Genomic DNA, 27,803 nt, shown 5'->3' on the forward strand with positions numbered 1-27,803 from the left:
GGCGGGAGGATCAAGACTGCTTCTGAGAATCATGATCTGGGCTGCAACTAGTAAGCATCCCCAAATGAAGACTGACAGGCATCAATCACCAAGTAAGCTTAGAAGCCACAGTTTGAGAATCATAAATTAGAAGTTAAAATTTTAGCAGATTTATTAAAAATTTGAACTGAGCAGGTTACAGAAAAACAGGCTTAATGCAGTTCTTGGGTTATGGAAATCTCAAGCCTTGATCATTGGTCTGTTTTAAAATTCAAAAACAAATTGTTAGAAGGTAATTTGGAACTGGCAGTAATTGTTTTTCAAAAAACAGCTTGGCAATAAAATTGAAATTTTTCAAATTTGCATGAAAAGCTTTTGTTTTCCTTTTTCCTCCTGCACTTTCCTTCCACCAAGAATTGGGGTGGCGGAGGGGAAGGAAGACAGATACCAACAAAACTCTTGGCACTCTTTGCTTTATAGAAAAACTTCTTTGTTAAATTTTTCATGGAACAAAAATTGTGTTCCAATATTTTTTTTGCAGAATGTTTTGTTTTTTTTACCAGCTTTATTAGCAATACTTACGTTTCTGCTGATTTTGCAAGTGTAAACATGACTATGTATGAATTTGGTTGTCCTCCCGAGTGCTCTTGAATAGTAGTTAGTAAAAAGTTTTAATGCTTTAGTTTCCAGATTGAAATATTGGCACATGTTCTCACTGAAAATTATGGACTCTCATCACCATCCCTCCATATACGTTGAGCATTTTGCTTCCTATTAAATAAAGCAGTGGTTCTCAAACTGTGGGTTGGAACCCCAAAGTGGGTCACAACCCCATTTTAATGAGGTCGCCAGGGCTGGTGTTAAAGTTGCTGGGGCCTGGGGCCAAAGTCCAAGCCCCACCACCCAGGGCCGAAGCTGAAGCCCATGTCCCACTGCGCAGAGCCGAAGGTCAGGAGCGCCGCCAGCTTTTTTGGCGCCCTAGATGGTGGAAGGTCCTGCCCCGAAATGGCACCCCCAAAATACCACCGACAACTAGGGCAGCCGAAGATACGGTTGCCGCCCCCCACAAATGTTAGCACCCTAGGCGACTGCCTAGGTCGCCTAATGGGTTGCGTCGGCCCTGCCAAAGCCCAAGGTCGTCAGCCCTGGGTGGTGGGGCTCAGGCTACAGTCCCCTGACCCTTGGGCTTTGGCTTGGGCCCTCACACCTGAATGAAGTGCAATGACGTTTGAGAACCCCTGAAATCAAGTACTCGAAGCTAAAACCTGAATGTTCTTTAGAGTTAATTAAATGATGTATTTAAAAGTAGAAGTGGCTATTTAGTACATTAGATGCAACATAATTGTTTATAGGCCTCCACTGTCTTATTTATTGAGTTTGCATTATTTTTCCCTTTCATGCTGTCTCAATATTGTTTACATGTAAGCCTGAAAGGGGAGGTAGAGAGAAGAAAGAAAAGGAAAAACACAGTTTTTGCCGAAATGTAGCTTTTAATTTTTTGCTAGAATGTTTGTGAATACAAATAAAGTGCCACTCTTAAACTATTAACTGTTTAGTTGATCCAGATTCCAGAGATTGTTGGCAAACTCTTCTGGGCAGTCATACGTCTGCAGATGTCTCCAGACTCTGTTCATCTATATACAGGACTCTTCAGTCAAATTTTCTATAAAAATACATAATGGAGAATGTTCACATAGGTGGGGGTTAAGATATTTTAATTAAGGGCTAATGGACATAAAATATGTACTGTACATTGCAGGTGAATACACAGATATACCATAGTGCTTTGAATTTATAACAAACTCAGATTTTCATTTATTCTTAGCGTATTGGATATTTCATATGAAATCCATGCAGTTGTATCGAGAGAAGTTAGGGCTATTCCTATATTTCCGATAACACTATACTTCTCTCAACACGTTGTAGTCCATGCTTATCTAGTAGCCAGCTCTCTAACAACTGAGTAAGCTGTCTTATGCATAGAGTGATATGAGACAGCTTCAAAAGTGCAATTGAAATACCTGTTCAAAAATAGCAATACCATGTCAACTAGAGAGCTGTCTTCAGGAACTCTCTGAAAGCTAGATGACTATGTAACACTAAATTATTTTTTTCCCCTTCTCTTTTTCAGATATTTCCTGAAAGAAGCTCCAGGATCACATCACTAATTCTTCAGTATGTTTAAGGGTTTGTATCATAAGAATAAAATGCTGAATGTGCATGTGGGCTGCATTTCAAATGAGAGGATGAAGTGTGAATAGTTTCCCTAGTAAATGAGTTGTAAATTGAAATGCCAACAGATCTTTGGAGTGTGTGTAAAATGTCCCTGTTAAATTCAGGTTGGAATATTTACTAGAAGTACTTAAGCTACTAACACTTCACATTCTCTGTATTGCACAAAACCCCAATTAGATGAAATAATTTAGAGAACCAATATGGGTAAACCAGTTTTGTCTAGGGGACAAAACAATTTTCTTCCTATTGCATTTTAAAATGCCAACATTTTAAAAAGGGATTCAGCGGATCTAAGTAATCTATCTTAGACCAGCCATACCAGAATTAACACACTTCATCCAGTAATGCAAAAGAAAAGATGGTATGAGGGGGAAATTAACATTTGAATTTATAGCTTCAATACTAGAGCTGGTCATAAAATGGGAAAACAGTTCCAGGAAAGCTCAGACTATATCTAATATTTCAAAAGTCTAAACTTTAACCACCCTATTCATTATGTTTTCTAAATTTCAGGAAACTTTTTTAACTAAATCATTCACCATTAAAGCAAAGACTTTTTTAAATCAACTTTTGATTTAAAAGCTACTGGTAAAATGTAGAATTGAATTGCAGAATAACTGTACTTCTTAGAAATGACTTCTATTTTGTTTTTGTTTTAGGGCTTTTCCTCCAGTGTCCAGTGCATATATGCACACTTTTGAGAAATGAGAACAGATGACTCTGAAGCTGTTGAAGTGGGTTTGAGATCATGAGTACAAAGAAACTTTGTTTAGCCAAGTGAAGGTATCTGATATCATCTGAAATGCTGAGAAGAAAATTTCGTTTTTGTCATATTTTACGCTTCAGGCACCTCCTTGTGCTACTTTTTACTTTAGTGGCCTTTTCGGTTCTAAAAAGTAACCAAAAGCCAGACTTCCTGAATCACAGACATCTAGAGCTGACTGGTGAAGATCCTACCAGTAATATTAACTGCTCTAAGATACTGCAGGGTGATATAGAGGAAATTCAAAAAGTAAAGCTTGAGATGTTAACTGTGTCATTTAAGAAACGCCCTAAGCTAACAGCAAGTGATTATATTAATATGACAACAGATTGTGCCTCTTTTACCAAGAGGCGGAAGTATATTATGGAACCTCTCAGTAAAGAAGAAGCTGAATTTCCAATTGCCTATTCAATAGTGGTATATCACAAAATAGACATGCTTGATAGACTTCTAAGATCAATCTATGCTCCTCAGAATTATTACTGCATTCATGTTGACAAAAAGTCTCCAGAATCTTTTCTGGCAGCAGTTAAGGGAATTGTGTCCTGTTTTGATAATGTCTTTATTGCCAGCCAATTGGAGAGTGTAGTGTATGCTTCGTGGAGCAGGGTACAGGCAGACCTCAACTGCATGAAAGATCTCTACAGGAGAAGTACAAACTGGAAATATTTGATAAATCTTTGTGGTATGGACTTTCCTATTAAGACCAACCAGGAAATAGTGGAGAAATTGAAAGCCCTAAAGGGTGAAAACAGCTTAGAAACTGAGAAAATGCCTTCCAACAAAGAAATACGATGGAAAAAACACTATGAAATTGTTGATGGTAAGCTAAAGAACATGGGAATAGACAAACAACCTCCACCTCTTAGTACACCTGTTTTCTCTGGCAGTGCCTATTTTGTTGCTAGTAGGAGATTTGTAGAGTACGTGCTAGAAAACAGCAAAATCCTTGAATTTATTGAATGGGCTAAAGACACTTATAGCCCTGATGAATACTTGTGGGCTACTATTCAAAGAATCCCTGAAGTTCCAGGAGCAGTTTCTTCCAGTGACAAATATGACGTTTCTGACATGAATGGTCTTGCCAGGTTTGTGAAGTGGCATTATTTTGAAGGGGATGTGTCAAAAGGTGCCCCCTATCCTCCGTGCAATGGAATTCATGTGCGCTCCGTGTGTGTGTTTGGCGTGGGAGACTTGAACTGGATGTTACAGAAACACCACTTATTTGCTAACAAGTTTGATACTGATGTTGACCCCTTTGCAATTCAGTGCTTGGAAGAATATTTGAGAGAGAAAGCTTTGCATCAACACAAAAATTAAAATGCTATCTTGTGTATGGTATGACAGCTTCACACTGATAAGACTGTCATGCAGATAAAATATTAAGTATGTAGTGATGATTTATTAGTGTGTTGCACCTTACTCATCACCTTGGTATGAGCATCAGAAACTCCACTTGCAGTATATATGAGATGTTCAGTTCAATTGAGTCTCACCTGACTACTTTTCCCCCCAGAAATTTCCATACCACATACTCTGTTATTGGAAGAGGTCCAAGCCTCAAAATGCATATTTGGGGTCAAGAGAGCTACTCTGGTAGGTTCAGCTATTCTTGTGTAACATTTCAATATTAGCCTTTCAGAGTTTTTTGATCTCCTGCTACTATTCAATCCAAAGACTTAAACAGACTTTTGTGTGGCCATAACTCAATCCTTTTTTCATAATCTTAAATTACTGTTGGGCAAGGGGTGGAGAAGAAGCTAGACAGAGCAAACATGTAGATGCAAAAGGATCTCAGGGAATGCACATCAGGAATTCTTTAAAAACCAGTTAAAAGGGAATTGACCAATATGCCAAAGCTAAGACTTTTGCAGGGTTCCACGTGTATTCTGGGATACAGACTCTTGAATCCTCTTTTCTGAAAACTTTGAATTTAAGTTGAAATTTTCACCAACAAGCTAAAAGGCCTTGTGTTTAAAGTACACTTCTTACAGTAATGTTTTGTGTGCTTGTTTTAGTTTGTTAAACTTTAAAATAGTTTTAACAATTAGATTTTAATTTCAGAGATGACATTTATAGCTCTAATCTGCAATGTCCATCTTCTCAGGGGAATTTTTTTGCTGGGCCTGTTAGGATATACATGCTGACAAGTTTATTTTTGTGCATAATGTCACTTTTCTACACTTGTAATTTTTTTAATTAGTTGATGAGAATTGAAATTCTTTGATGTTGCAACTCTAACTGGCAGAGCAGAGCTGCTGGGCTCAACTTTCTGAAAGAGTTAATGTACATCAGTCTACCCACTTGTATCCCAGAACATATAAACATTTACTGAATATCCAGAAAAATAAATTTATTTTTCTAAGTGAAACTGTTTTCTCTTGACACTTGAAAGTTCTCTCTGTTAAAGAGCTGTCAAAATAGAACTCACTGTGATAGTTAGATTTGTTAACTTGAAACCAAATCATGCTGTGCCTGGCTCAGGGAGGTGGCCCCCAGTCAGAGTAATTTCAGTGGGGCTACTTCTGTGAGTAGCCTGGAGGATGTATCTTCAGTATGTATTGTAACAGGACTGACATAAAAGTAGTCCACCTTTTAGTCCTAACTCTTGAAACTATTTCCAGACTTCTTGGGATGAAGAAGAGATGGTAGCCTAGACTGAAGCTTAGTGTGCAGTGGGTTGTACACCAATAGTAAGAGATTAAAGTTTAAAAAATGTGTATATACTTTTTATGGTTTTGATCCTTTAAATAGGTGAGGATGAATAACATTACTCGTGGGAGGAATTCTGTTGAAACCAGTGTTGCTGTTCATGTATGTAACTATGGGCTTGGCTACACTTGCAGCAGATGTAGAAAGCTGGGAGTTAAACCAGCCTTCGGAGACCGCAGCAGAGAAAATGCTGCTGTGTGTTTATGCTGTCAGCTGCAAGCGCACTGGCATGGCCACATTAGCAGCTCTTGCAAAGCCACAAAGAGTAGTGCATTGTAGTAGCTATCCCAGTGTGCAAGTGGCTGCAGTGTAGTTTTCAAAGCGGGGGTGGGTGGGTGTGTGTGTGGAGTGTGACAGGAATGTGTTGTGTGTATGTGGGGGAGAGACAGTGTGTTTTGGGGGGCAGAGAGTGTCAGCATGCTGTCTTGTAAGTTCAGGCAGTAGCAGATCCCCCTCCTCCCCGCCTCTCTCACACACTCCCAGTATTCCACGGTAATGGTTTGCTTTGTGTCCCGGAGGAGATAAGCATGCCGGCTGTCAGAAATGGGGATATCTTTGAAAGGGGATATCTGCATGCCTGCAGCAGAGCTCAAAACAATGAGAAGAGTGGCCACTTGATTTCAGGGGATTATGGGATGTTTCTGGAAGCCAATTACAGCACAGTAATGCAACATGTCATCCACACTGACACCCAGGCATTTCAGGCAGGGCACAGCAAGCTTTATGCTTCTTGTGGAGGTGGATTACCAGGAACGCTCCAGCTGCAGAGTCCAGGCACTCTGTGCCTTGCCAATGTGGACACCTCAGGAGTTAGGGCATGCGGGGCTGATTTAATGCACTCTAACTTGCAAGTGTAGCCAAATTAGCTGCATACTTGTTTGCAAAATTATACCCTATGACATCAGAACTAGGGCTGAGAAACCTGCTGTGGAGAAAGTGATTAAGGAAGATAGAACACAAGGTATAAATACAGCAAAAATTTTGAGATGTAGAAATAGGAAGAAACACTTCAGGTGCCTTTTGGAGACACGCATCATTTTGGTAAAGACAGTTAAATCTTAAGTACTGGATCTGTCTTCCAATGGGACCTGCAACAACTTTGAATGCTATCGGAGTAAAGTTCTAGCTGTCTTTTTAGGCCTTCCTAGAGACAAAAGCAGCTATTGTGGTAGACATGACAAAAGCAAGACTGTAGATTACACTCAAACTCCTTGAATGTAAGCACTACCTTGGTGTTAAAACTCAAACTATTCCTTAGTGCTGCTTTTACTGCAGTCTGATAAATTGGATAAAGACAGTTGTGAAACTTTCTCCATTCAGTACCTACGTATTGTTTAAAACGATCATTAAATCTTTGGAAACATCTTTATATATAATTGCATTTTAACATAGGAATTCCACTTCCGTGTCTAAATTAAAGATAAAGGCTACAGGTTTTTAGGCCTATATCCTGTAACCCACTTAAAATATTAATCTCTACTTCACATGAAAAGAGCAAAATATTTAATTTGATTTCTCTTCCCTTGCCCTTCCAAAAATGAATCTATTTCTAAGCGTCTGCAATGTTGTTACCTCTGCCAATTTTAATCAAACACAAGATTTAGCCCATTGCCATACACACTGAGAACTCCAATATCCTTTAAAAAAAACAAACAAAAAAAAAACCTGAAGCAACTGACGTTTCTTTTAGCACTAAAATAAGCTGCCCCTGGCTTTAAAACTTCAGGTTAACCACTGCTTCAGGTAGGGTTGCCAGGTTTCCAGTTTTCAAATGGAATGCCCGGTCAAAAAGGGACCCTGGCAGCTCCAGTCAGCACTGCTGCCCAGGCCATTAAAAGTCTGGTTGGCAGGGCTGGCCGGCTCCCTACCTGGCTCTGCGCAGCTCCCCGGAATTGGCAATGTCCCTCAGCTCCTAGATGGAGGCGTGGCCAGGGAGGGGTGACACCTGCATGTGGAGACAGAGTGCAGAGCTACCTGGCCACGCCTCCGTCTAGGAGCCAAGGGCCATGTCTCCGTTTCCAATGAGCCCCCTGAGGTAAGTGCCACCTGGAGCCCATACCCCACACCACTTCCCAGAGCCTGCACCCCCTCCTGAGCCCCCTTCTGCACCCAAACTCCCTCCTTGAGCCTGTACCCCAACTCCCTCCCCCAGCCCTGAGCCTCCTCCCACACCCTGAACCCCTCATTTCTGGTGGCACCCTAGAGTCTGTACCCCCTCCCATACCACAACCCCCTGCCTCAGCTCAGAGGTGCCTCCCACACCCAAAACCTCTCATCCCTGGCCCACCCCAGAGCCTCCTTCTGCACCCTGAACCCCTCATTTCTGGCCCCACCCCAGAGTCTACACCCCCAGCCGGAGCCCACATCCCCTCCCACACCCCTGCCCCAGCCCAGTGAAAATGAGTGAATGACAGAGGGAGGAGGGATGGGGTGAGCAAGGGGCTGGGCCTAGGGGAAGAGGCAGGGCAGGGGGTGGGGCAAGGGTGTTTGGTTTTGTGTGATTAGAAAGTTGACAACACTAGCTTCAGGGACTGTTGTATGTTCCTGGGGAGGCTGTTACAGCTAGTCTAGTCTATAAGTAGCTAGTCTTCCATTACAAATGTACGCTGAAAACAAGCCAAAAGTGGCTTTAAAGTATACGGCAATGGTCTCGGCCAGTTCCATGGAGGATTTAATCAAACAAAAAGCTGCAAGAAAAAGGCAACAACTCAGAGTGGATCAGACTGGATTCTGTACTAATCTGTATACAGTACAATAGGAAATGACTGACATTTTACAGTTCTTCGTAAACTTTTTATTCTTCAGCAATTACTGTACTGTAGCAATCCCATTTAACACATGTGGGTCCTTAAGAAAGACTGAATTTAAATATCCTATGTGAGCCAAAAAACACAATAAATAAAGCCAAAGCTTAATTATTTGCATTAGCTGCATGTGTGGTGAAACTGCAGAGCGGTTTGTGATTGAATTCACACGCATGCTTTCAACTTTAGTTGCAAAAGCCTAGACCAGTGGTGGGCAACCTATGGCCCATCAGGGTAATCCGCTGGCAGGCCCTGAGACAGTTTATTTACATTGATCAGCACGTCCACACCACTTCCCCACAGCTCCTATTGGCTACGAACAGCGAACCGCGGTCACTGGGAGCTGCTGGCAGCCGTCCCTGCAGATGGTCAATGTAAACAAACTGTCTCATAGTCTGCCATGGTTGGCTGCGTGCGGCCTGTGGGCCACATGTTGCTCCCCATTGGCCTAGATTCCCCTGTAGGTAGCATTTTCTAGGGGGCTGAGTTACTTCCAGTAGCTGGGGCTTTAAGAAGAACAACAAACTGCGAGACAAAATTGCAAGAGTTGGCAACGCTGAAAGCTCTGTCCAGAAACCTGCCACCCTCACCAGCTACTGCTGCCATCCCCATCAAAAGAATCTTCAATTTGTTCATATGTTTGCTGCTTCTGTCTAACATCCATGAATATGAAAAGTGCTCTTCCCTAGTGCTCCACTTGGAAAGTGGCAACTTCGATACTTCATCTTCAAACTTGGCTTGACTTTTGAGTTACTTTAAAGAAAACTGGCTTGGTCAACTTTAAAAATAATGAATAGTTGGAGGTAACAATTTTCATATCCTTGTACTAACCTTTTCACCAATAGACCTTGTAAGCAGGATAGCTTTAATTCCGGCACACTGAATGCTTCCTCTGACTCTAAGTTTCTTCCCAGGCAAACAAAAATGCAAAAAAGAATTTCAATACATAGAAACTAGCACTAAGGCAGAAGACTTGAGTACTCAGACGGGGGTAACTAATTGGCTGTCTTAACTTTTGAATCTTTTAGAACAAGCTTTTTCAAAAGCACGTTTGTGAGTTAGGTGCACAGGTTCCATTTACTTTGATTGGGATGTGTGCTGCTTAGGCACTTCTGACAATCCCATTCATACTTCACCCACTAGTGTTGCATTAATATTGGGGGGGGGGTCACTTAATTTATTTATATTGTAACTATAGAAATAGAACAAGAACAGATAAATAACTATATCGTGACAAAGTATAACAGTTGTCCTAGTAACAGATACCATACAGAGTGCTATTTCAGTTGACCAAAGGCTGACTCTATTCCTAAAATGTTTAAACTCTTACATGCAACCTCTTTCCTACTTGAATTTTGCTTTTCAGTAAATCTGTGTAATTAGCTGTCACAGACTCTGCCTCCAGTAATATAACACTTCATTTTTAAGGAATGAAGCACTGAGTTGAGCACTGCAGTTGTAACTGAGGCCTGGTCTACACTAGGCGTTTAAATCGGTTTTAGGAGCGTAAAACCGATTTAACGCCACAACCGTCCACACTAGGAGGCACCTTATATCGATTTTAATGGCTCTTTAAACCGGTTTCTGTACTCCTCCCTAACGAGAGGAGTAACGCCAGTATCGGTATTAACATATCAGATTAGGGTTAGTGTGGACGCTGATCGACGGTATTGGCCTCCGGGAGCTATCCCACAGTGCACCAGTGACCGCTCTGGACCGCAATCTGAACTCGGATGCAGTGGTCAGGTAAACAGGAAAAGCCCCGCGAACTTTTGAATATTTCCTGTTTGCCCAGCGTGGAGCTCCGATCAGCACGGGTGGCGATGCAGTCCGAAATCAAATTTAAAAAAAGAGCTCCCGCATGGACCATGCGGATGTGATCGCTGTAAGGGCAGGCAAATCCGTTCTATCAGCGCTCCGTTACAGAAGATGAAATTCAGAATCCTTTTTTAAAAATCTCCAGACAGACGCCATAGCAGGGACTCAGCGCACTGCAGCGTGACAAGCGTAACGGAAAGCCAAAGAATCAAATGGACGCTCATGGACTGGAGGACTGAAGCTATCCCACAGTTCCTGCAGCCTCCGAAAATTATTTGCATTCTTGGCTGAGCTCCAAATGCTTCTAGGGTCAAACACACTGTCCGCGGGTCAGGGCATAGCTTGGCAATCTACTCACCCACCCCACCCACCCCAGAAGCAAAAGGTAAAACAATCCTCTGACTCTTTTACATGTCACCCTATCTTTACTGAATGCTGCAGATAGACGCGATAGTGCAGCACTCAACACCAACATCCTTGCTCCCCCCCCCCCGCCATGGGCGGCTGATGGTACAATATGATGGAAATCCATCCTCATCATCAGCATCAGCTGATGGTACAAAAGGACTGGTAACCGTCCTCGTCATCAGCCTATTGGCCCTAATTTTTTCTGGTGGATGGATGGTGCAATATGGCTGGTAACCATCCTCATCATAGCAACAGGGGGCTGAGCTCCATCAGCCCCCACCCTTCATGTGTAAAGAAAAGATTCAGTTGCCCCTGGACTAGCAGTGGGATGCTGGGCTTCTCTCCTACACACTGCTTAATGTCCTGTCTGGACTATCATAGCAGCTGGAGGCTGCCTTCCACTCATTTCTCACTAACAAGTCAGTGTGTCTTATTCCTGCATTCTTTATTAATTCATCACACAAGTGGGGGGACAATGCTACGGTAGCCAAGAAAGGCTGGGGGAAGAACGGAATCAACAGGTGGGGTTGTTACAGGAGCACCTCCTGTGAATAGCATACAGATAATTTCTGCAGGCTCTGACACAGAGCAGCTGTGCTCTCTGGTTCTATGATACGGTGGTTCTCTAGCACACTTGCCTATATTAGGCAGCACTGATTCTATTTTTAGATACCAAAAAGGAGGGATTGACTCAGGGAGTCATTCCCAATTTTTGCTTTTGCGCCCCTGGCTGATCGGCCAGGGGCACTTATGACAGCAGCTAATGGTACAAAACGATGGAAGGTGCAATATGGCTAGTAACCAATCTTGGCTTTTGCGCCCCTGGCTGATTGGCCAGGGGCACTAGCAGCAAATGGTACAAAAGGACTGGTAGCCATGATCATCCTCAGTTCCAATTTATGGAAGGGTTTGGATGGTGCAATATGGCTAGTAACCATCTCTGCTGTCATGCAAAAGCATGCTTCTGTGTAGCGCTGCTGAATCGCCTCTGTGAGCGGCATCTAGTACACATACGGTGAGAGTCACAAACGGCAAAACAAGCTCCATGATTGCCATGCTATGGCATCTGCCAGGGCAATCCAGGGAAAAAAGGCGCGAAATGCTTGTCTGCCGTTGCTTTCCCAGACGAAGGAGTGACTGACGACATTTACCCAGAACCACCCGCGACAATGATTTTTGCCCCATCAGGCACTGGGATCTCAACCCGGAAGTTCCAAGGGGCGGGGGAGGCTGCGGGAACTATGGGATAGCTAGGGAATAGCTACCCACAGTGCAACGCTCCAGAAATCGACGCTAGCCACGGACCATGGACGCACACCACCGATTTAATGTGTTTAGTGTGGCCGCGCGCACTCGATTTTATAAAATCTGTTTTACAAAACCGGTTTATGCAAATTCGGAATAGTCCCGTAGTGTAGACGTACCCTAAGTTAGCTGTACGACTGTTCATTATGCTATCTTTCACTTCGCTATTTTGTCCCACATATGAAACCCCATGAACATCAGGAAATCCAAGGGCAGTAGCAGCAAGAAGCTATTCGCTGGACAATGTGGTATTCACACCATCACTTAATCATTTTTCTTTGCTTTTCTTTCATTGCTTTTAACTTGAACAACTTTCAAATTTAAAAGGGGGAAGATGAAAGGAAAAGGTGCTGATTTTTAGGTACAGTATTTACTCAGGGTTTTTTTAATTATTTGAGGACTTAAGAAAAAAACAGCTTTCTTAACTCTGAAACTACCTAAAAAATAGCTTCAGCTGAGGTATATGCTTTTGTTAATTACATTTATTAATGAGAATATCTAGCCAATGATAACAATTGTCCTGCAAATCATCTTAATTTCTGTATGGTAACTGGAAAAGCTGCATTAAAGATTGGAGTCTAAGTTTGTCATCCACTCTATGGCTTCTGGTTATGTGGAATGAATCAAAGCTGTCTTGCTGGAGAAGGATCTTAGAGGGCAGATGTTCACTAGATAGTCCATGGTTTGTGTCTCCTCCAAATTCACATGTAGGGCTGTCCTTACTTTTCCACATTGTAGTAAGTAATTGCACCACCTGTGTGTGTGTTCCTGATGCAGTTTGCTGTGATCCATATATTATACAGCATGGTAAAGCCAGGTAGCTGGTCTATAAGATCTGTTGTCAGTCTTGATTCTTGACCCTTCTATTTTCCCCACAGCAGTGTTAGTTGTTTACTGGGCACAGTCCTGATGTTTTAAGAATGTTTTAAGAATTTTGGCCACTCCTCCGAAGGCATTCCTGAACTTAAGGCAGGATTGGGGAGGAGATCACAACCTTCTCAGAGTCTTCCCTGTGAAGTGCTTTGGTGCAACCACAGCCATGACAAGGGTGACGAATGTAGATTGATGGCCTCACAATCTAAAAAGCAAATCAAGTGATAGTTATTTGCCAGGACAAAAACTTTATTTACATCAGCTACTCTTGTAATTAGACAAATTGACTGCACTCTGTAAATATATTGATTCCTATTGAAAATATGGCATGCCAACGATTTAACACTTGCCTGTTTAGAAATCAGTCTTATCTACTTAATATCTGACTGAAAAAAGTGTTCACAACTACAGCCTCTGAGCCAGATCCTCACTCCCTTCAGTGGGAGTTTGGGTGATCAGCACCACTCAGAATCAGGCCCTCGTACACTCAGAAAGCACAAGGAGCTAAGCATGTTGTATGAGAATGCATTAATTAATAGTGTGACTTGCTGCACAAAAGCCACAGTTCTATATTCAGTCAAAAGAAACTTCTGATCCACAGCTGTCCCTTGGCGCTGTTTAGCAAGAGAGGTTGCTCCCTATACTAAAGGGCTAGCAGTTGTGGAATGCTTCTGGGTGAAGCCTGTTGCTCTGCCTAAACTCACTGCTGTTCATCTAATATATATATGGCAACTCAGCTCATGGGAATGCTGCTGGGATCCTCAGTGTGTTCTCTGATGTTCAAATGTAGGAACCGCTTCTTCCCCAGCAGAGTGAATGTCAGTCAACTATGAAAGGATTTTTCGAAGGCTCTCTCCTGCTTAACAGCTCTGCTCTGTGAGACAAGGTGAGTGAGGTATCTTTTATTGGACCAAATTCTATTACATCACCCACCTTGTCTCGCTGATATACTGGGACTGATGCAGCTACACCAACACTGCATACACGTTCTGGTCTGTGTCAGCAAGATATTGAGAGAGGCCATATGACACTAAGATTTAACTCCTCCATGCCTTTAAAACAAAATGAAACTTCAGGGAGCTCCCTCTGTTGTGTTTGGAATAAAAGGATGCAACTAGCCTGCACAAGGCCTCATGCATCTTTTAAAATCAGTGTTGTTAGTTGTCAAAAGGTGGATTAGGAAAATAACTTGGTGATTAAATTTGACCTGATGGTGTCCTTTGAGCCGAAAATACAGGTCTTATTAGCTGAGATTATTAGACATATTCCTGCATTTTTAACATTTCAAAGAAAACATTTATTTTCACAGATAAACATTGCATCCCAACACCCACACTGTCACACAGTCCGTCCGTCCCCCCCCCACACACACACGTTGTTGTTGTTGTTATACTGCTTGGTACTTCCTGTCACAATGCTCATGATGAGCCAGGCGTGGCAAGGGGCTGCAGGAGGGCTGTGGGCTCTGGCAAGATGCAGCCCCTAAGTGACAGCACAAAGCCTGCCTTGAACCACTGCTGCAGCGTCTGCTGTTTATGAAGCTCGGTGTGTGTCAGCAAGGGGGGGGAGAGGCGAGTTCTGGGGGGTCCACAGGTGGGGGTGGTGACTATGCCATCTTGACACACTGAGGTCAGGGGTGCTGACTGGGACCGCCTTCAGTGGAGCATAGGGTTCCCATAAATCCTAAGGATGGCCCTCTCTAGGACCCAAGTCAGAATGGGGAGACAATGCTCTAATACACAAGGATATGGAACAGAATATTTCTCACTAAAGAGAGTGGGTCAAATTCTGCCCCTTACACCCAAAATCAATGAGGTGGCACAGGCCTAGATATCCATTTGTTTCATTAAATGGAAAAATACCATGGTCAGACTTTTCACTTTGAAAGCAAACAATTTTTTGGAGAGGTGGTTGGTTTAGAGAGTTTATAGCTGTCTTATGTGTTATATTGTGCCTGTCACCATAGAATTTAGATAAAAATTAATAAAGCACCTTTCAGTCTGAAAGGTTCCTGCTCTTCCCTCCTTGTCAGTGTCATTTTCTTAAATGAGATTATTCTGTTTATCTGCAGGGGAAGTTCTGTCACTTCTACTAGCACTGTTTATGGAGGGAAGGCCTTTACACAAAGAAAATATTTAAATTTTCCCCTGAAAGTAGAAAGATGGGTTCATCCTGATCTCTGATGGTAGGGAGTGCCACCGCTGGGGGTTTTATATATGTCAGGATGCAGCATAAGAATTATATCCCCAAACCTAATTGTGACCTCTTTCCCCAGGAATGTCTAGCTAGATTTTCTGAAAGAGACAGATTGAAAATAATAAATTCAACACAGAAAATATCTATTGGATTATCCAGGCCACCCCTCTGCTTGTGGAAAATTGTTCACTATAACACGTTAGCTAATCAAATTGTCTAATCTAATTTTAAATATGTGCAGGGATGAGTCACCCACCATTTGCTGCTCAAGACACCTACTCCCCATCTTATCCATCTTGCTGTAAAGAAGTTTTGCTTTCATGTCTTTTCAAAGCTCATGAAAAGTGGGCTGGCCAGAACTTTGCAGAATAATATCAGCTATATCCTTGTATATTAAAATGAATGGCTAATTAATAGAACTGGTTGAAATTGTTGAACTTTTTTCCCCACCTAAAAGTCCTTTCTAATAAAAAAATTAAATTTTGCAGAAAAAATGTTGATAGACATTTTTTTGTAAAATTGTCTGCCATTTTTACTAAAAATTATAAAATTAATCAATTATTGATTTTTTTATTTACTGAAAACATTTTTGGTGAATGAAAAATGTCAAACAATTTTGATTAAAAGAATTTGGTAAACATCACAGAAACTTTCACAGAAAACAGCAAACAAGTGCATCTCCAACCTTGAGATCTAGAAACAACTTTGGCAACTTTTGCAAATTATTTTTTCCATTTTTTTTATGGCAGTTCTGTAGTTAATAAACAAACCTGCTACAACTGTGATCTCATTTTTCTGTTTAAAATAATCAAGAGCAGCACACAAGAGGCTTCTAGCTAATATAATTTCTTCCCTCTCACGCTTCTCGCCACATTCTCCCCCAATTTATCTGAATGAAGCAGTTAAAATCAGCTTCCCACTGCTGCTCTGACCTGTTCATGTTTAAGTTTCTGTACAACTCCACCCTATTCCTACCATTTGTTGCTCCACCCAATTTAATCTTGGCTCTCATTTCATATTGCTTCCTACTAGTCCCTTTGCTCCACTAATGAAGCCTACATCACCCTGCCTTTTGTTTCCTTTTCTCACTTTTTTGATGCCTCTTCTATGCTGGGAACAATTTCTTATCAAAATCCAGCAGACATCCCCCCCACCCCCCATCCTAATTCTTCCTTAAAAAAACTTTTTTTCTTTCTGTCTTGCTGTCATTTGCCCATTATTGTTTTTTAAATAGATCCTAAATTACCAGCATTTTCTGGATTTCTCCACTTTTATTTGCATCCTGTCTGTTCATGCATTTAGTAATCTTTTCTTTTCCTTTTTGTCTTATAGAGGGCAAAGCATACTGTGTGCACTTAAATAATGAATACATTAAATAAATGAGGTAGGATGGTGGTGCTAAACACTACTTCACTCCTAAAATCTGACTGGAAAGTGAGGTGGTGGGGGCGGGGGAGTGGGGAACAGGACATATTGGGACAAATTTATTCCAATGACAGCAATGCACCAGCAAAGAAACTTGCTCAGTCTGAGCAGGATGGCTATCTAAAGCACTGGGGGACTTAAGGCATTTAAGAATATTGAGTAATGCTACAGTGGTCCAAAATTTGGCCCCAGAGAAGGGTGACCAGATGTCCCGATTTTATAGGGACAGTCCTGGTATTGGGGGCATTTTTTCATAATGGGCTCCTATTACCCCCTCGCCCCCTGTCCCGATTTTTCTCACTTGCTATCTGGTCACCCTACCCCAGAGGTACTGGCCTCTGAACAACACATTTGGTAACCATCGAGATAGATAATCAAATTCTGAAGCAGAGAGTTTCTGCACCACATTTATTTGTAGAAAAAAATATACACTTGCCCATTACTCAGGTTGGCAAACCTTTCAAAGGACTTGGAACCTGGTCTTTCTTGCTCCCAGTGAGGTCAGTGGGAATCTTGCCACTTACATCAACTGGAGCAGAAAAGGCCTCCAGTCCAAGCTCCAAGTTTGTAAAGAGACTAAGTGGTTTCAGGTTCTGTTGTGAAACCAGCTCTCTCCTTGTAACTGCTAAGTGAAATGTACAGACTAATCTATTGGGTGGTGTAGTGAGGGGGTGTGGTTCCCCACCACCCCAAAGAGAGATGAGTCCCTCTGGAAACCAGAGTGGGTGAAGCCAGGGAGCTCTGATGGTCAGGCGTGGCACTGGAAGTATGTCAGGCCCAACCCCAGAGCTCACTGAGAGAGCAGCTGCCGGTGAGGCCAGACACCTCCGGCTTAGTTCGCAATTGGGAAACCCTAGCGGCCTGCGGTAAATCCAAGGACTGGCCCGACCTGCCCCATACCAGCTACCCAGAGGAGTTACCAAGTCTACCCCCCACACCAGCTATCCCGAGGAACCCATGGTGCTGGACCACCCTGAGGACACCATCCCGACCCAGGTACGTCAAGAGGAGGAGTCTGGAAGTAGCCCAGGGGCAGCCGACCCTAGTCTGTCTGCAGCCATGCCAGAGCCCATGTCAGTGTGTTGCGGCCAGGATCCCCACTGACTCAGCAGCGGGTCTTCTGCTGCTGCTAGGGCCCTGGGCTGGGATGCAGTGGAGTGGGAGGGCCTGCGTCCCGTGTCCCCCCGCCACCCAACTCACGGGTGGCAGTCTCCCCATCTCCCAGGCCCTTGGCTCTGAAGGACCTGGGCTTACTGTTATATACTGTTACTGCTCAGCCCCTGCCTGAGGGCCTGACTCAACAGTGCCCCGCCCTGACCTAGGGCCTGGGCTCACTGTGTTTATTTCTGCCCTCAAAAAGGCCGCAGAGGAAGACTCCCGCAGCCAAACTAATTCCCCACAAGACATCTTCCCGAATTTAGTGAGGTGGTGTGGTTCACCGCTGCCCTAGAGAGAGATGAGCGAGCCCCGGCTAACCTCTCTACAGGTGGCATAATCTTTTTGGGGGGTGGAGGGAGCATACATATTTCTCCTTTTTAGAGATCTCTCTTCAGTCAGACTCAAAGCAATGTCATTCCCTTCCAAGGAATAGGAAAATGTGTGCCACTATATTGAAAGGAGGCATAGTACATAATAATTGCATAGATGGCTGGCAGGCTACATTCAGAAGATAACTGCATAGTCAGGTCTTTCAGCTGATTGCAGATGAATTGTGGTGGGGGGGGGGGGTTGAGCCATATTTAAAAAAAAAAAAAAAGTTGACATGCATGACAAGTTTTATAAGCACTGCTTCTTACATCATTTTTACGTACCAGGGACATATAGGAACAAGAAGAGTGAGGGACTTTTTCAGTGATTTAAAAATACTTGGCACATCAAACTTCTAGCACTTGGGAGTGGAAACACAAGTGTGTATGTAATTAAATGTATTTGGACATGTAAGTACCATACGAAACATTGACTATATAACCTTAACAATCCAACAGTAAGAATAACAACCTCGATTTTTCAATTCTGATGTTTAATGACTGACAGGGATGACCCTATCATTGTGTTTGTACATACACTGCCTGTAACCATGTGTAAGTGCTTATTCTAACACATGAATAATTTTAAGAAAAGGCAGAAAACCTGGAACATTTTGTTTTTTAGGCTTGTTGATCTCCAAGCATGTTATAGGTTTAAAAAAAAATGTATTCACTGCTAAAGGTGATTTCAGTTTCTGCCAAGTGCTTTGTGTCATTTTGTTGGCAATGGTAATGGAAATAAAAACAAAAAGTGGAGTTTTTCCAGCTAACTGGCCTTACTGCAGTTCTCTGTCCAATATTTGTTTCTGGTGTTCTTGCCGCCTCCTACAACTACATGAAACTGACTTGAACTATTTAGCATTAGATGAAGTCACTTTATTATGGTATAAAGACCTGATTTGTTCTTTTAGAATAGTAAACCGTAAGGCCTCTGAACAAAAACAAAAAATATTGTTTGAATAAAGGCAAAACCCAGTTATTTATATAACTTACTATATATTTTTAAAACATTAGCTCCCAATCAATGACTAGGTCCCATTGTGGTAGGTAGTGTACAAGCACATAGTAAGAGACAATCTCTGCCACAAGGAGCTTATGCTCTTACGATGTGTAGAAAGAATAGTAAATATGGCAGGCGACCAGCTTGGCTTAACAGTGAAATCCTTGCTGATATTAAATGCAAAAAAGAAGTTTACAAGAAGTGGAAGATGGGACAAATTACCAGGGAGGAGTATAAAAATATTGCTCAGGCATGCAGGAGTGAAATCAGGAAGGCCAAATCACACTTGGAGTTGCAGCTAGCAAGAGATGTTAAGAGTAACCAGAAAGGTTTCTTCAGGTATGTTAGCAACAAGAAGAAAGTCAAGGAAAGTGTGGGTCCCTTACTGAATGAGGGTGGCAACCTAGTGACAGAGGATGTGGAAAAAGCTAATGTACACAATGATTTTTTTGCCTCTGTCTTCACAAACAAGGTCAGCTCCCAGACTGCTGCACTGGGCAGCACAGTATGGGGAGAAGGTGACCAGCCCTCTGGAGAAAGAAGTGGTTTGGGACTATTTAGAAAAACTGGACGAGCAGAAGTCCATAGGGCCAGATGCGCTGCATCCGAGGGTGCTAAAGGAGTTGGCGATGTGATTGCAGAGCCATTGGCCATTATCTTTGAAAACTCATGGCAATTGGGGGAGGTCCCGGATGACTGGAAAAAGGCTAATGTAGTGCCCATCTTTTAAAAAAGGGAAGGAGGAGGATCCAGGGAACTACAGGCCAGTCAGCCTCACCTCAGTCCCTGGAAAAAAATAAATAATAATAGGAGATATACCAATCTCCTAGAACTGGAAGGGACCTTGAAAGGTCATTGAGTCCAGCCCCCTGCCTTCACTAGCAGGACCAGTTTTTGCCCCAGATCCCTTAGTGGCCCCCTCAACAATTGAACTCACAACCCTGGGTTTAGTAGGCCAATGCTCAAACCACTGAGCTATTCCTGCCCCCACCATCATGGAGCAGGTCCTCAAGGAATCAATTCTGAAGCACTTAGAGGAGAGGAAAGTGATCAGGAACAGTCAGCATGGATTTACCAAGGGCAAGTCATGCCTGACTAACCTAATTGCCTTCTATGAGGAGATAACTGGCTCTGTGGATGAGGGGAAAGCAGTGGATGTGTTATTCCTTGACTTTAGCAAAGCTTTTGATACAGTATTCCCACAGTATTCTTGCCAGCAAGTTAAAGTAGTATGGGCTGGATGAATGGACTATAAGGTGAATAGAAAGCTGGCTAGATCGTCGGGCTCAACAGGTAGTGATCAACGGCTCCATGTCTAGTTGGCAGCCAGTTTCAAGCGAAGTGCCCCAAGGGTCGGTCCTGGGGCCGGTTTTGTTCAATATCTTCATTAATGATCTGGAGGATGGCGCGGACTGCACTCTCAGCAAGTTTGCAGGTGACACTAAATTGGGAGGAGTGGTAGACGCTGGAGGGTAGGGATAGGATACAGAAGGACCTAGAAAAATTAGAAGATTGGGCCAAAAGAAACCTGATGAGGTTCAACAAGGACAAGTGCAGAGTCCTGCACTTAGGACGGAAGAATCCCATTCACTGTTACAGACTAGGGACCGAATGGCTAGGAAGCAGTTCTGCAGAAAAGGGTTATAGTGGACGAGAAGCTGGATATGAGTCAACAGTGTGCCCTTGTTTCCAAGAAGGCTAATGGCATTTTGGGCTGTATAAGTAGGGGCATTGCCAGCAGATCGAGGGATGTGATCATTCCCCTCTATTCGACATTGGTGAGGCCTCATCTGGAGTACTGTGCCCAGTTTTGGGCCCCACACTACAAGAAGGATGTGGAAAAATTGGAAAAAGTCCAGTGGAGGGCAACAAAAACTGATTAGGGGGCTGGAGCCCATGACTTATGAGGAGAGGCTGAGGGAACTGGGATTGTTTAGTCTGCAGAAGAGAAGAATGAGGGGGGATTTGATAGCTGCTTTCAACTACCTGAAAGGGGATTCCAAAGAGAATGGATCTAGACTGTTCTCAGTGGTACCTGATGTCAGAACAAGGAGGAATGGTCTCAAGTTGCAGTGGGGGAGGTTTAGGTTGGATATTAAGAAAAACTTTTTCACTAGGAGGGTGGTGAAGCACTGGAATGGGTTACCGAGGGAGGTGGTGGAATCTCCTTCCTTAGAGGTTTTTAAGGTCAGGCTTGACAAAGCCCTGGCTGGGATGATTTAGTTGGGAATTGGTCCTGCTTTGAGCAGGGTGTTGGACTAGATGACCTCTTGAGGTCCCTTCCAACCCTGATATTCTATGATCTTACATTTTATAGTGTGTGGGCTCAGAGTGCCATTGACACCAGTGGGGATCTATGTGAGTGCACCAGTGGGCCCACACATTTGTAAACAGCTGGACTGGGGCCTAATTCAAGATGAAATGCCGTAAGTGTGATGCTCAGGTTGGTTTTAAGTCATTCGTGCCTCTCCTTCCCCCCCCCCCCCCACGCATATAGCTTTTAGGAAAAAAGTGAAGACACTGGCTCAGTCCCACTGCAAATCTGAAAGCAGATTATCTTGGGGTTCAGAGGTCTAGATGTTCCACTTAGCAGACATCTGAGGAAATGAGAACAGGATGACTGCAGGGCTCAAGATAGAAAAAGAATCAATTTCTACATGCTGTGAATTGAAAGACTTGCCAGACTTTGGTCATAGCATCTGAGCACTGGTCATAAATATTTCAAGTTAGTTACATTGAAATAGGTTTAATCTTAATAGGCATAACAACATGTACTGTGTATATTTAGAGCCAGATCTCACTAGTCTTCCCAATACTCCCCCATGAGAGTAAGGCAGGATTTGGTCCATTATTAATTCAGTAAAACAGCCCTTGATAACAAAATAACCTGTCTTGACTAAGCAATCAAGCCAAAAGACCTTGCCCAAAATAATCTGAGGTAGAAAATATGGCTTCAATCTGCTAGATGCTGACCCCCCTCAGCTTCGGGAGTCTTCAGTTTTAGTTCAGTTTAGCTAATCACCTTGCAGGATTGAGCACAGAGCTGCCATCCCTGAAAATGAACTCCATACTAATTTTGTCCCTCTTCATTTTTCCTTCAATGCTTTCCTTTTCCCATGGATGATTTTTCTCTGCAGTAAGCCCAGCACACAATCATGCTATTGATTTGCACATGTGTAGAGTAATTTCTGTTCAAATTCCCTGCATCTAAACTGGTTAGTAGGAGCCAAGATCCAATTATGTTATTTGGCTATAGATCAAGTTACTAGTTTAAAACATATAAAAGCAGAGTTGTTTGACTCACACTAGAGTACAGATCAGGTAATGAGCCAAACAATCATAGCATTTAACTTCCAAATAAACCACCTTTAATATATGTTGAGATTGTTATGCTGACTAGATATTTTTTTTGAGAGAGAGAGAGAAATAAAGAATTCTGTTCAGCTATATTTCAGGTTGACACAAACCAACAGATGCCAGGAAATTCCAGTTTAAAGCAAACATGCTGACCTTTTTTTCTGTTTAACTTTGAATTGCCTGCATTTGAAGGGTGTAATACTGTCTTTCACATTTGTATAAATTATTTACATTTAAATTTTTGAACATTTTTCAATTTTTGTTTAAAAGACAATTAAGAGCACTTCTACATTATTAGAGACTAATTGTTTACATAGTACTTCATATTCTTTGGGGGCAAATTCAGTCTAAGGTAAATGTGTTTTAAGCTGCAATGGCTTATAAATATTTATTTACTTATGAGTCAGGTTTTTTTTATAATCTCCATACTTTTCATAATCTCCATGATTTTTTTATAATCAGCCATAATATGACTCATTTCATTCCACATTTAGTGACTTTTTTGATTAAAATCTTTTTCTGAATGCTGCCAAGTGTGCTAACTCCATGGTTTGGTTAGATTTCAGACAATGTAGTCTACTGCAGCAAAAGTCACTTTCCAACAACACAAAACAAGGTGGCACTTGCTTCAACTGTATTCTTTATAATTAATTGCACAAATGACAAAATATAATTACAATGATTTCAATATGCAGCCAGACCTTTAGGTAAATGTATGGGCTGAATGTAAGCATTGTACGCTGTAGAGATGGGTTTTTTTTTTTCCATACTCACCAACTATACCTATTTGTGGGTTCATTGGAGAAGCTCAGACATTCTGTGAAGTTCCCTAGAGAGTTGTTTTTTGTATCCAGACTAAGACCGTGCTTTCTAGATTTCATAAAATAGCCATATCCTGTGGCTACTTACACTTATCCTTGTAAGTTATATCTGTAAGCAAGAGTGGGTTCCAAATTGGCCCTGATTCTGCCAGCCTTGCTCACAATGAGATGTAACTTACATTACACTCAGCTAGACCACTCAACATGCTTAAGGCTATGTCTACGCTTGGAGCTGGGTGTGCAATTCCCATCTCAAGGAGACATTCTCTACACCAGCTCTGATCCAGTTGCAGGCTAAAAAAAAGTGTAGCTAAGGCAGTTGCCCCATGTTTATATCCCTCTCAGACTACAAGTGCATACATGGGACAGCTAGCTGCTCATGCTGCCACAGATATGCTGTATTCCTACTATGCTTGCTCAGTCACAGCTAGTGCAGGTATGTCTCCTCCAGCTATGAATCATATCCCCTGCTTGGAAGTATAGTCCAAGGGTGGCAACTTTCAGGTTAATTATTAAGCTAAAGAGAACAGCAATTGAAGGCAGTTAGCACCCTGTGGGTAGGATCAGGCTGTAAAAGGTTCAGGGTGTGACCCCCCCCCATGCACCCATTCTCCACCCCCAGCTCATTCAGTAAAAGAATGAGAAGCCTATCCTTTTTCCCCCCCATCAAGCACTGGTGGACATGATTAGTGGATTTCACCTGTTGAAAAATTAACAAGTAATACAAGAACATTCTGGGGGTACAAAGTCAATCCTTTGGTTTCAAAATTGAAATATGGGAGATTAATCTGTGTGGGGAAAATGAAAGATTTCTGCAATGACTTGGAGTCTTGCTAGAATTTAATGGTATGCATCAGCCGGCTCCTCTTCAATGCCTGTTCCATCAGTGCTGCTTCCTTCTAATGCCTGCAGAGAGGGGAATGAGAACCTTCTACATCTGTGCTGCTTGTTTCGGGGATCAGGGGGAAAGCACAAGGACCCCCACCTTCTTTTTTTTACTAATGCAGAGCATCAAAGAGAATACAAAACACAGGTGTCAATAGGATTTAATCCTAGCACAGGAGAAGACACTGTAGTTTTCATGCAGACAAAACTCTCATTGACTTCAGGGCATGTCTTCACTAAATAACCCATCAAACAAGAAAGAAGGCTTGTATAATGCAAAGGAAGGGAAGTACCGATTTTTGCATATCTGCAAGCAAATGGTCAGTGTGTGTGATAATGAATGTCTCTAACACATTCCTCTTTCTTTGTCCTCACAGAAAGAGCCCATGTAGGTAGTTACCCTGTCGGCTTGTTTTCTGTGAGAAGCCATACATATGGACAGAAGGAAAAATTCTTTATTTCTGGACTGTTTGGATTCTAACAGGGCAGAATAAACAAGTACTCCTGTTTTTTTTGAACAAGAAAAGGATCCCCAGAGTTATTCTGGGTAGCCCTGAGAAACTTCTGGGAAACTGGCAGATTATGAATCTCTGCTACCATTTGGAATTATAGGCTATGACTCACCTGAACATATACTTTTACCTGCTTTAACTGCTCAATAACTCTCATCTTTTTCTTCGCTAAAACCTTTAGTTTGTTTACTATAGAATTGGCTACCAGCCTCTTTGGTATGAGAGCTGGGATGCAAATCAACCTGAGTGAGTGACTAGTCTCTTGGGACAGGGTGTAACTGGGGGCTTGGCTACACTTACAAATTTGCAGCGCTGCAGCAGGGTGTGAAAACACACCCTCTCCAGCGCTGCAAATTGCGGCGCTGCAAAGCGCCAGTGTGGTCTAATAAGGCTGTGGCTACACTTAGCGCTTCAAAGCGCTAAGTGTAGTCAAAGCGCCAGCGCTGGGAGAGAGCTCTCCCAGCGCTGTCCATACTCCACCTCCCTGTGGGGAATAACGGGGAATAATGGGGCTTTGACCACACTGGCGCTTTGCAGCGCCGCAATTTGCAGCGCTGGAGAGGGTGTGTGTTCACACCCTGCTGCAGCGCTGCAAATTTGTAAGTGTAGCCAAGCCCTAAAGTCCCAGCGCTGGGAGCGCGGCTCCCAGCGCTGTCCGTTATTCCCCACAGGGAGGTGGAGTATGGACAGGGCTGGGACAGCTCTCTCCCAGCGCTGGCGCTTTGACTACACTTAGCGCTTCAAAGCGCTGTCCCGGCAGCGCTTTGAAGCGCTAAGTGTAGCCACAGCCCGGGGGTGTCTATCCTGCCTTTGGCAGCCTGCCCAGAAATAGGCATTCCCAGAGGTGAGCCACTCCAGACAGCATCACATTCGTATGAAGGGAATCCATCAACTTTAAATGTCTCCTCATGTAAATATTTTGGTCTCGAGTCAACCACCATCAAAGAGCACACATTATTTTTCAGAGAAGCTATAAACCACTTAAAACCCTCCCTGCCTGCAATCTCATTTGATTGTTTACAGCCAGGTACAGATGATCACAGCAAACAGGAGATCTGTTTGTTTTTTAGATAAGCGGCAACTGCATGACATTTTAATAGAGCCTGCATTGTGTATAATCTGAAGTTAGTTTCAAGTCTCACACTGTAGCATTCCTCAGACATTTCAAACACAGCTAGAGAATACACAGCCTCCCAGAAATGGTAAGTTAGGGTAGTAGTCAATAAAACCTCCATGTCCCTCAGGAATTAACCCTGGGGTTCCTGCCGCGGTTTGCCTGGGCAGGGTGCTTTTTGCTTCATGGGTACAGTGCCTGTTTTTGGGCTTTGTTAAAGGCAGGCAGCAAGCAGCACTTGGGGAAAGCAGCACTGAAACACTCCCTCCATTTCCCACAGGAGTTAATACTTGAAGATATCTCCCTGCTGCGGGTTACCAAAGAAGCAAGGGAGGGTCTCCTACAACAATGCGGATTCCGCCCTGGCCCCTATGCAGCTTGCCTGTGTGCAGCCATGGTTCCCCCACCCCTCCTGGAACAGTGGTGTGGACGCGTTAGCCTGACTGGGACAGGGACCACACTGGCTCTCCCTTTAAACTTGGTCACGTGAATTGCCTATGCTCTTGCAGAAACTTTTGAAGAGATTACAGAGGCAGATTACCGCAACGTGATAGACCACATCAATGGGATATTCCATGTCTAGGCATGCAGGCATGCAGCCATACCACCCCCCCTCCTCTCCCAAAACCTTTGCATTGCAATAAAAGCTGCTTACCTGGGACCTGCTCCTGTGATTCTTCTGCACCAAGCCCCAGGGGCTGCGACTGGCTAGCTTCCTCCTGGCTTGAGAAGAGCTCCTGACTGCATGCCTCCTGGGACACCGGGGTGTCTTCCCCCACCACAGTAGCCTCACTGTCTGCCTCCCGCTCCCCCTCCTCTACCGGCTCTGAACTGTCCATCGTGGTCCTTGGATTTACAGAGGGGTCACCCCCATAAATCGCATCCAGCTCCTTGTAAAACCGGCAGGTCGTGGGGGCAGCGCCGGATCTGCGGTTCCCCTCGCGTGCTTTGCAATAGGCACTCCGCAGCTCCTTTACTTTAACCCTGCACTGCAGCGCGTCACGCTCATGGCCCCTTTCCAGCATGGCTCTTGATACCTGGGCAAAGGTATCATAATTCTTACGGCTAGAGCGCAGCTGTACCTGCACAGCTTCCTCCCCCCAAACACTGATGAGGTCCATCAGCTCACCATTGCTCCATGCTGGGGCTCGTTTGCCACGTGGAGGCATGGTCACCTGTAAAGATTCACTGATTGCACTCCACACCTGGCTGAGCAAACAGGAAGGGGATTTTTAAAATTCCCGCGGCATTTAAAGGGCGGGTCACCTGAGGCCAGGGCAGTAGAGTCTGACCTGATGAGCAGAGTGGCTGAACAGGCATTCTGGGATACATCCTTATACCCTGGAGGCCAATCACAGCGCTGGTGTGTGGCCACACTTGATGACCAGCGCTGCAGCACCAGCGCTGGAATCCTTATTCCCCATGCTGAGTGAGGTGTACGGCCAGCGCTGCAGCCAGGAAGTTGCAGCGCTGGAAGTGCCCTGCAGGTGTGGCCACTTACTAATTGCAGCGCTGGTGGAGGCTTTCCAGCGCTGCAAATCGCCAGTGTAGCCATACCCCAAGTCAAAGACCGACTCAATCAAGAATTAAACCCAGATCATCCAACTCTCTGCAATTATATGTAACTGATGTAGGATAGTTTTAAGCACCTCACACCTGCATGAAATTTAACTGTAATGATAATCTGAAGGGTACAAGGGAAAGATTACATCAAGGTGCACAAGCTGCTGCTCATTGCTAAAAGTTAGCTGGGGTAACGTCAGCTGTTTTCATTTACCAAGGAAAGTAAAAGGCTATTCAAAGAAGAGATTTCTTTAGAGTGGAATGGGTTAGGATTTATGAGGTAAAAAGCATTTACAAAACAGTTTCTGATGAGTAAATTACACTATAGCTAATAACAATATAAAAACCACTCCAATTTTGAATGATAGGTCAGGGTTTTGTGTGTAGCAGAGCAGCTACTTCATCTGGCCGCTACCCTATGCTACGCATCCATGTGGGCACTAATGATACTGTGAGGTATGACCCTGAGCAGATCAGAAGTGACTACAGAGCTCTGGGAGTAAAGGC

General features: G+C 43.4%; 1 protein-coding gene across 10 annotated transcripts in view; it reads left to right on the plus strand.

The window, feature by feature from the left end:
• Nucleotides 1–5,348, plus strand: part of GCNT1 (glucosaminyl (N-acetyl) transferase 1) — an 87,544-nt gene extending 82,196 nt beyond the window's left edge. For 7 of the 10 annotated variants that reach the window (XM_039543252.1, XM_039543257.1, XM_039543254.1 and 4 more), the window contains 2 exons: nucleotides 2,111–2,166; nucleotides 2,874–5,348. In XM_039543252.1, coding sequence (XP_039399186.1) covers nucleotides 3,017–4,297 — 1,281 coding nt within the window. In that variant the 5' untranslated portion in view covers nucleotides 2,111–2,166; nucleotides 2,874–3,016 and the 3' untranslated portion in view covers nucleotides 4,298–5,348. The remainder of the gene's footprint in view (nucleotides 1–2,110; nucleotides 2,167–2,873) is intronic. The other 3 variants (XM_039543260.1, XM_039543259.1, XM_039543261.1) reach the window with 1 other exon arrangement.
• The last annotated feature ends 22,455 nt before the right edge of the window (nucleotides 5,349–27,803 follow it).

Source organism: Mauremys reevesii, linkage group 6 (genome assembly GCF_016161935.1).
Source record: "Mauremys reevesii isolate NIE-2019 linkage group 6, ASM1616193v1, whole genome shotgun sequence".
Lineage (NCBI taxonomy): Eukaryota > Metazoa > Chordata > Testudines > Geoemydidae > Mauremys > Mauremys reevesii.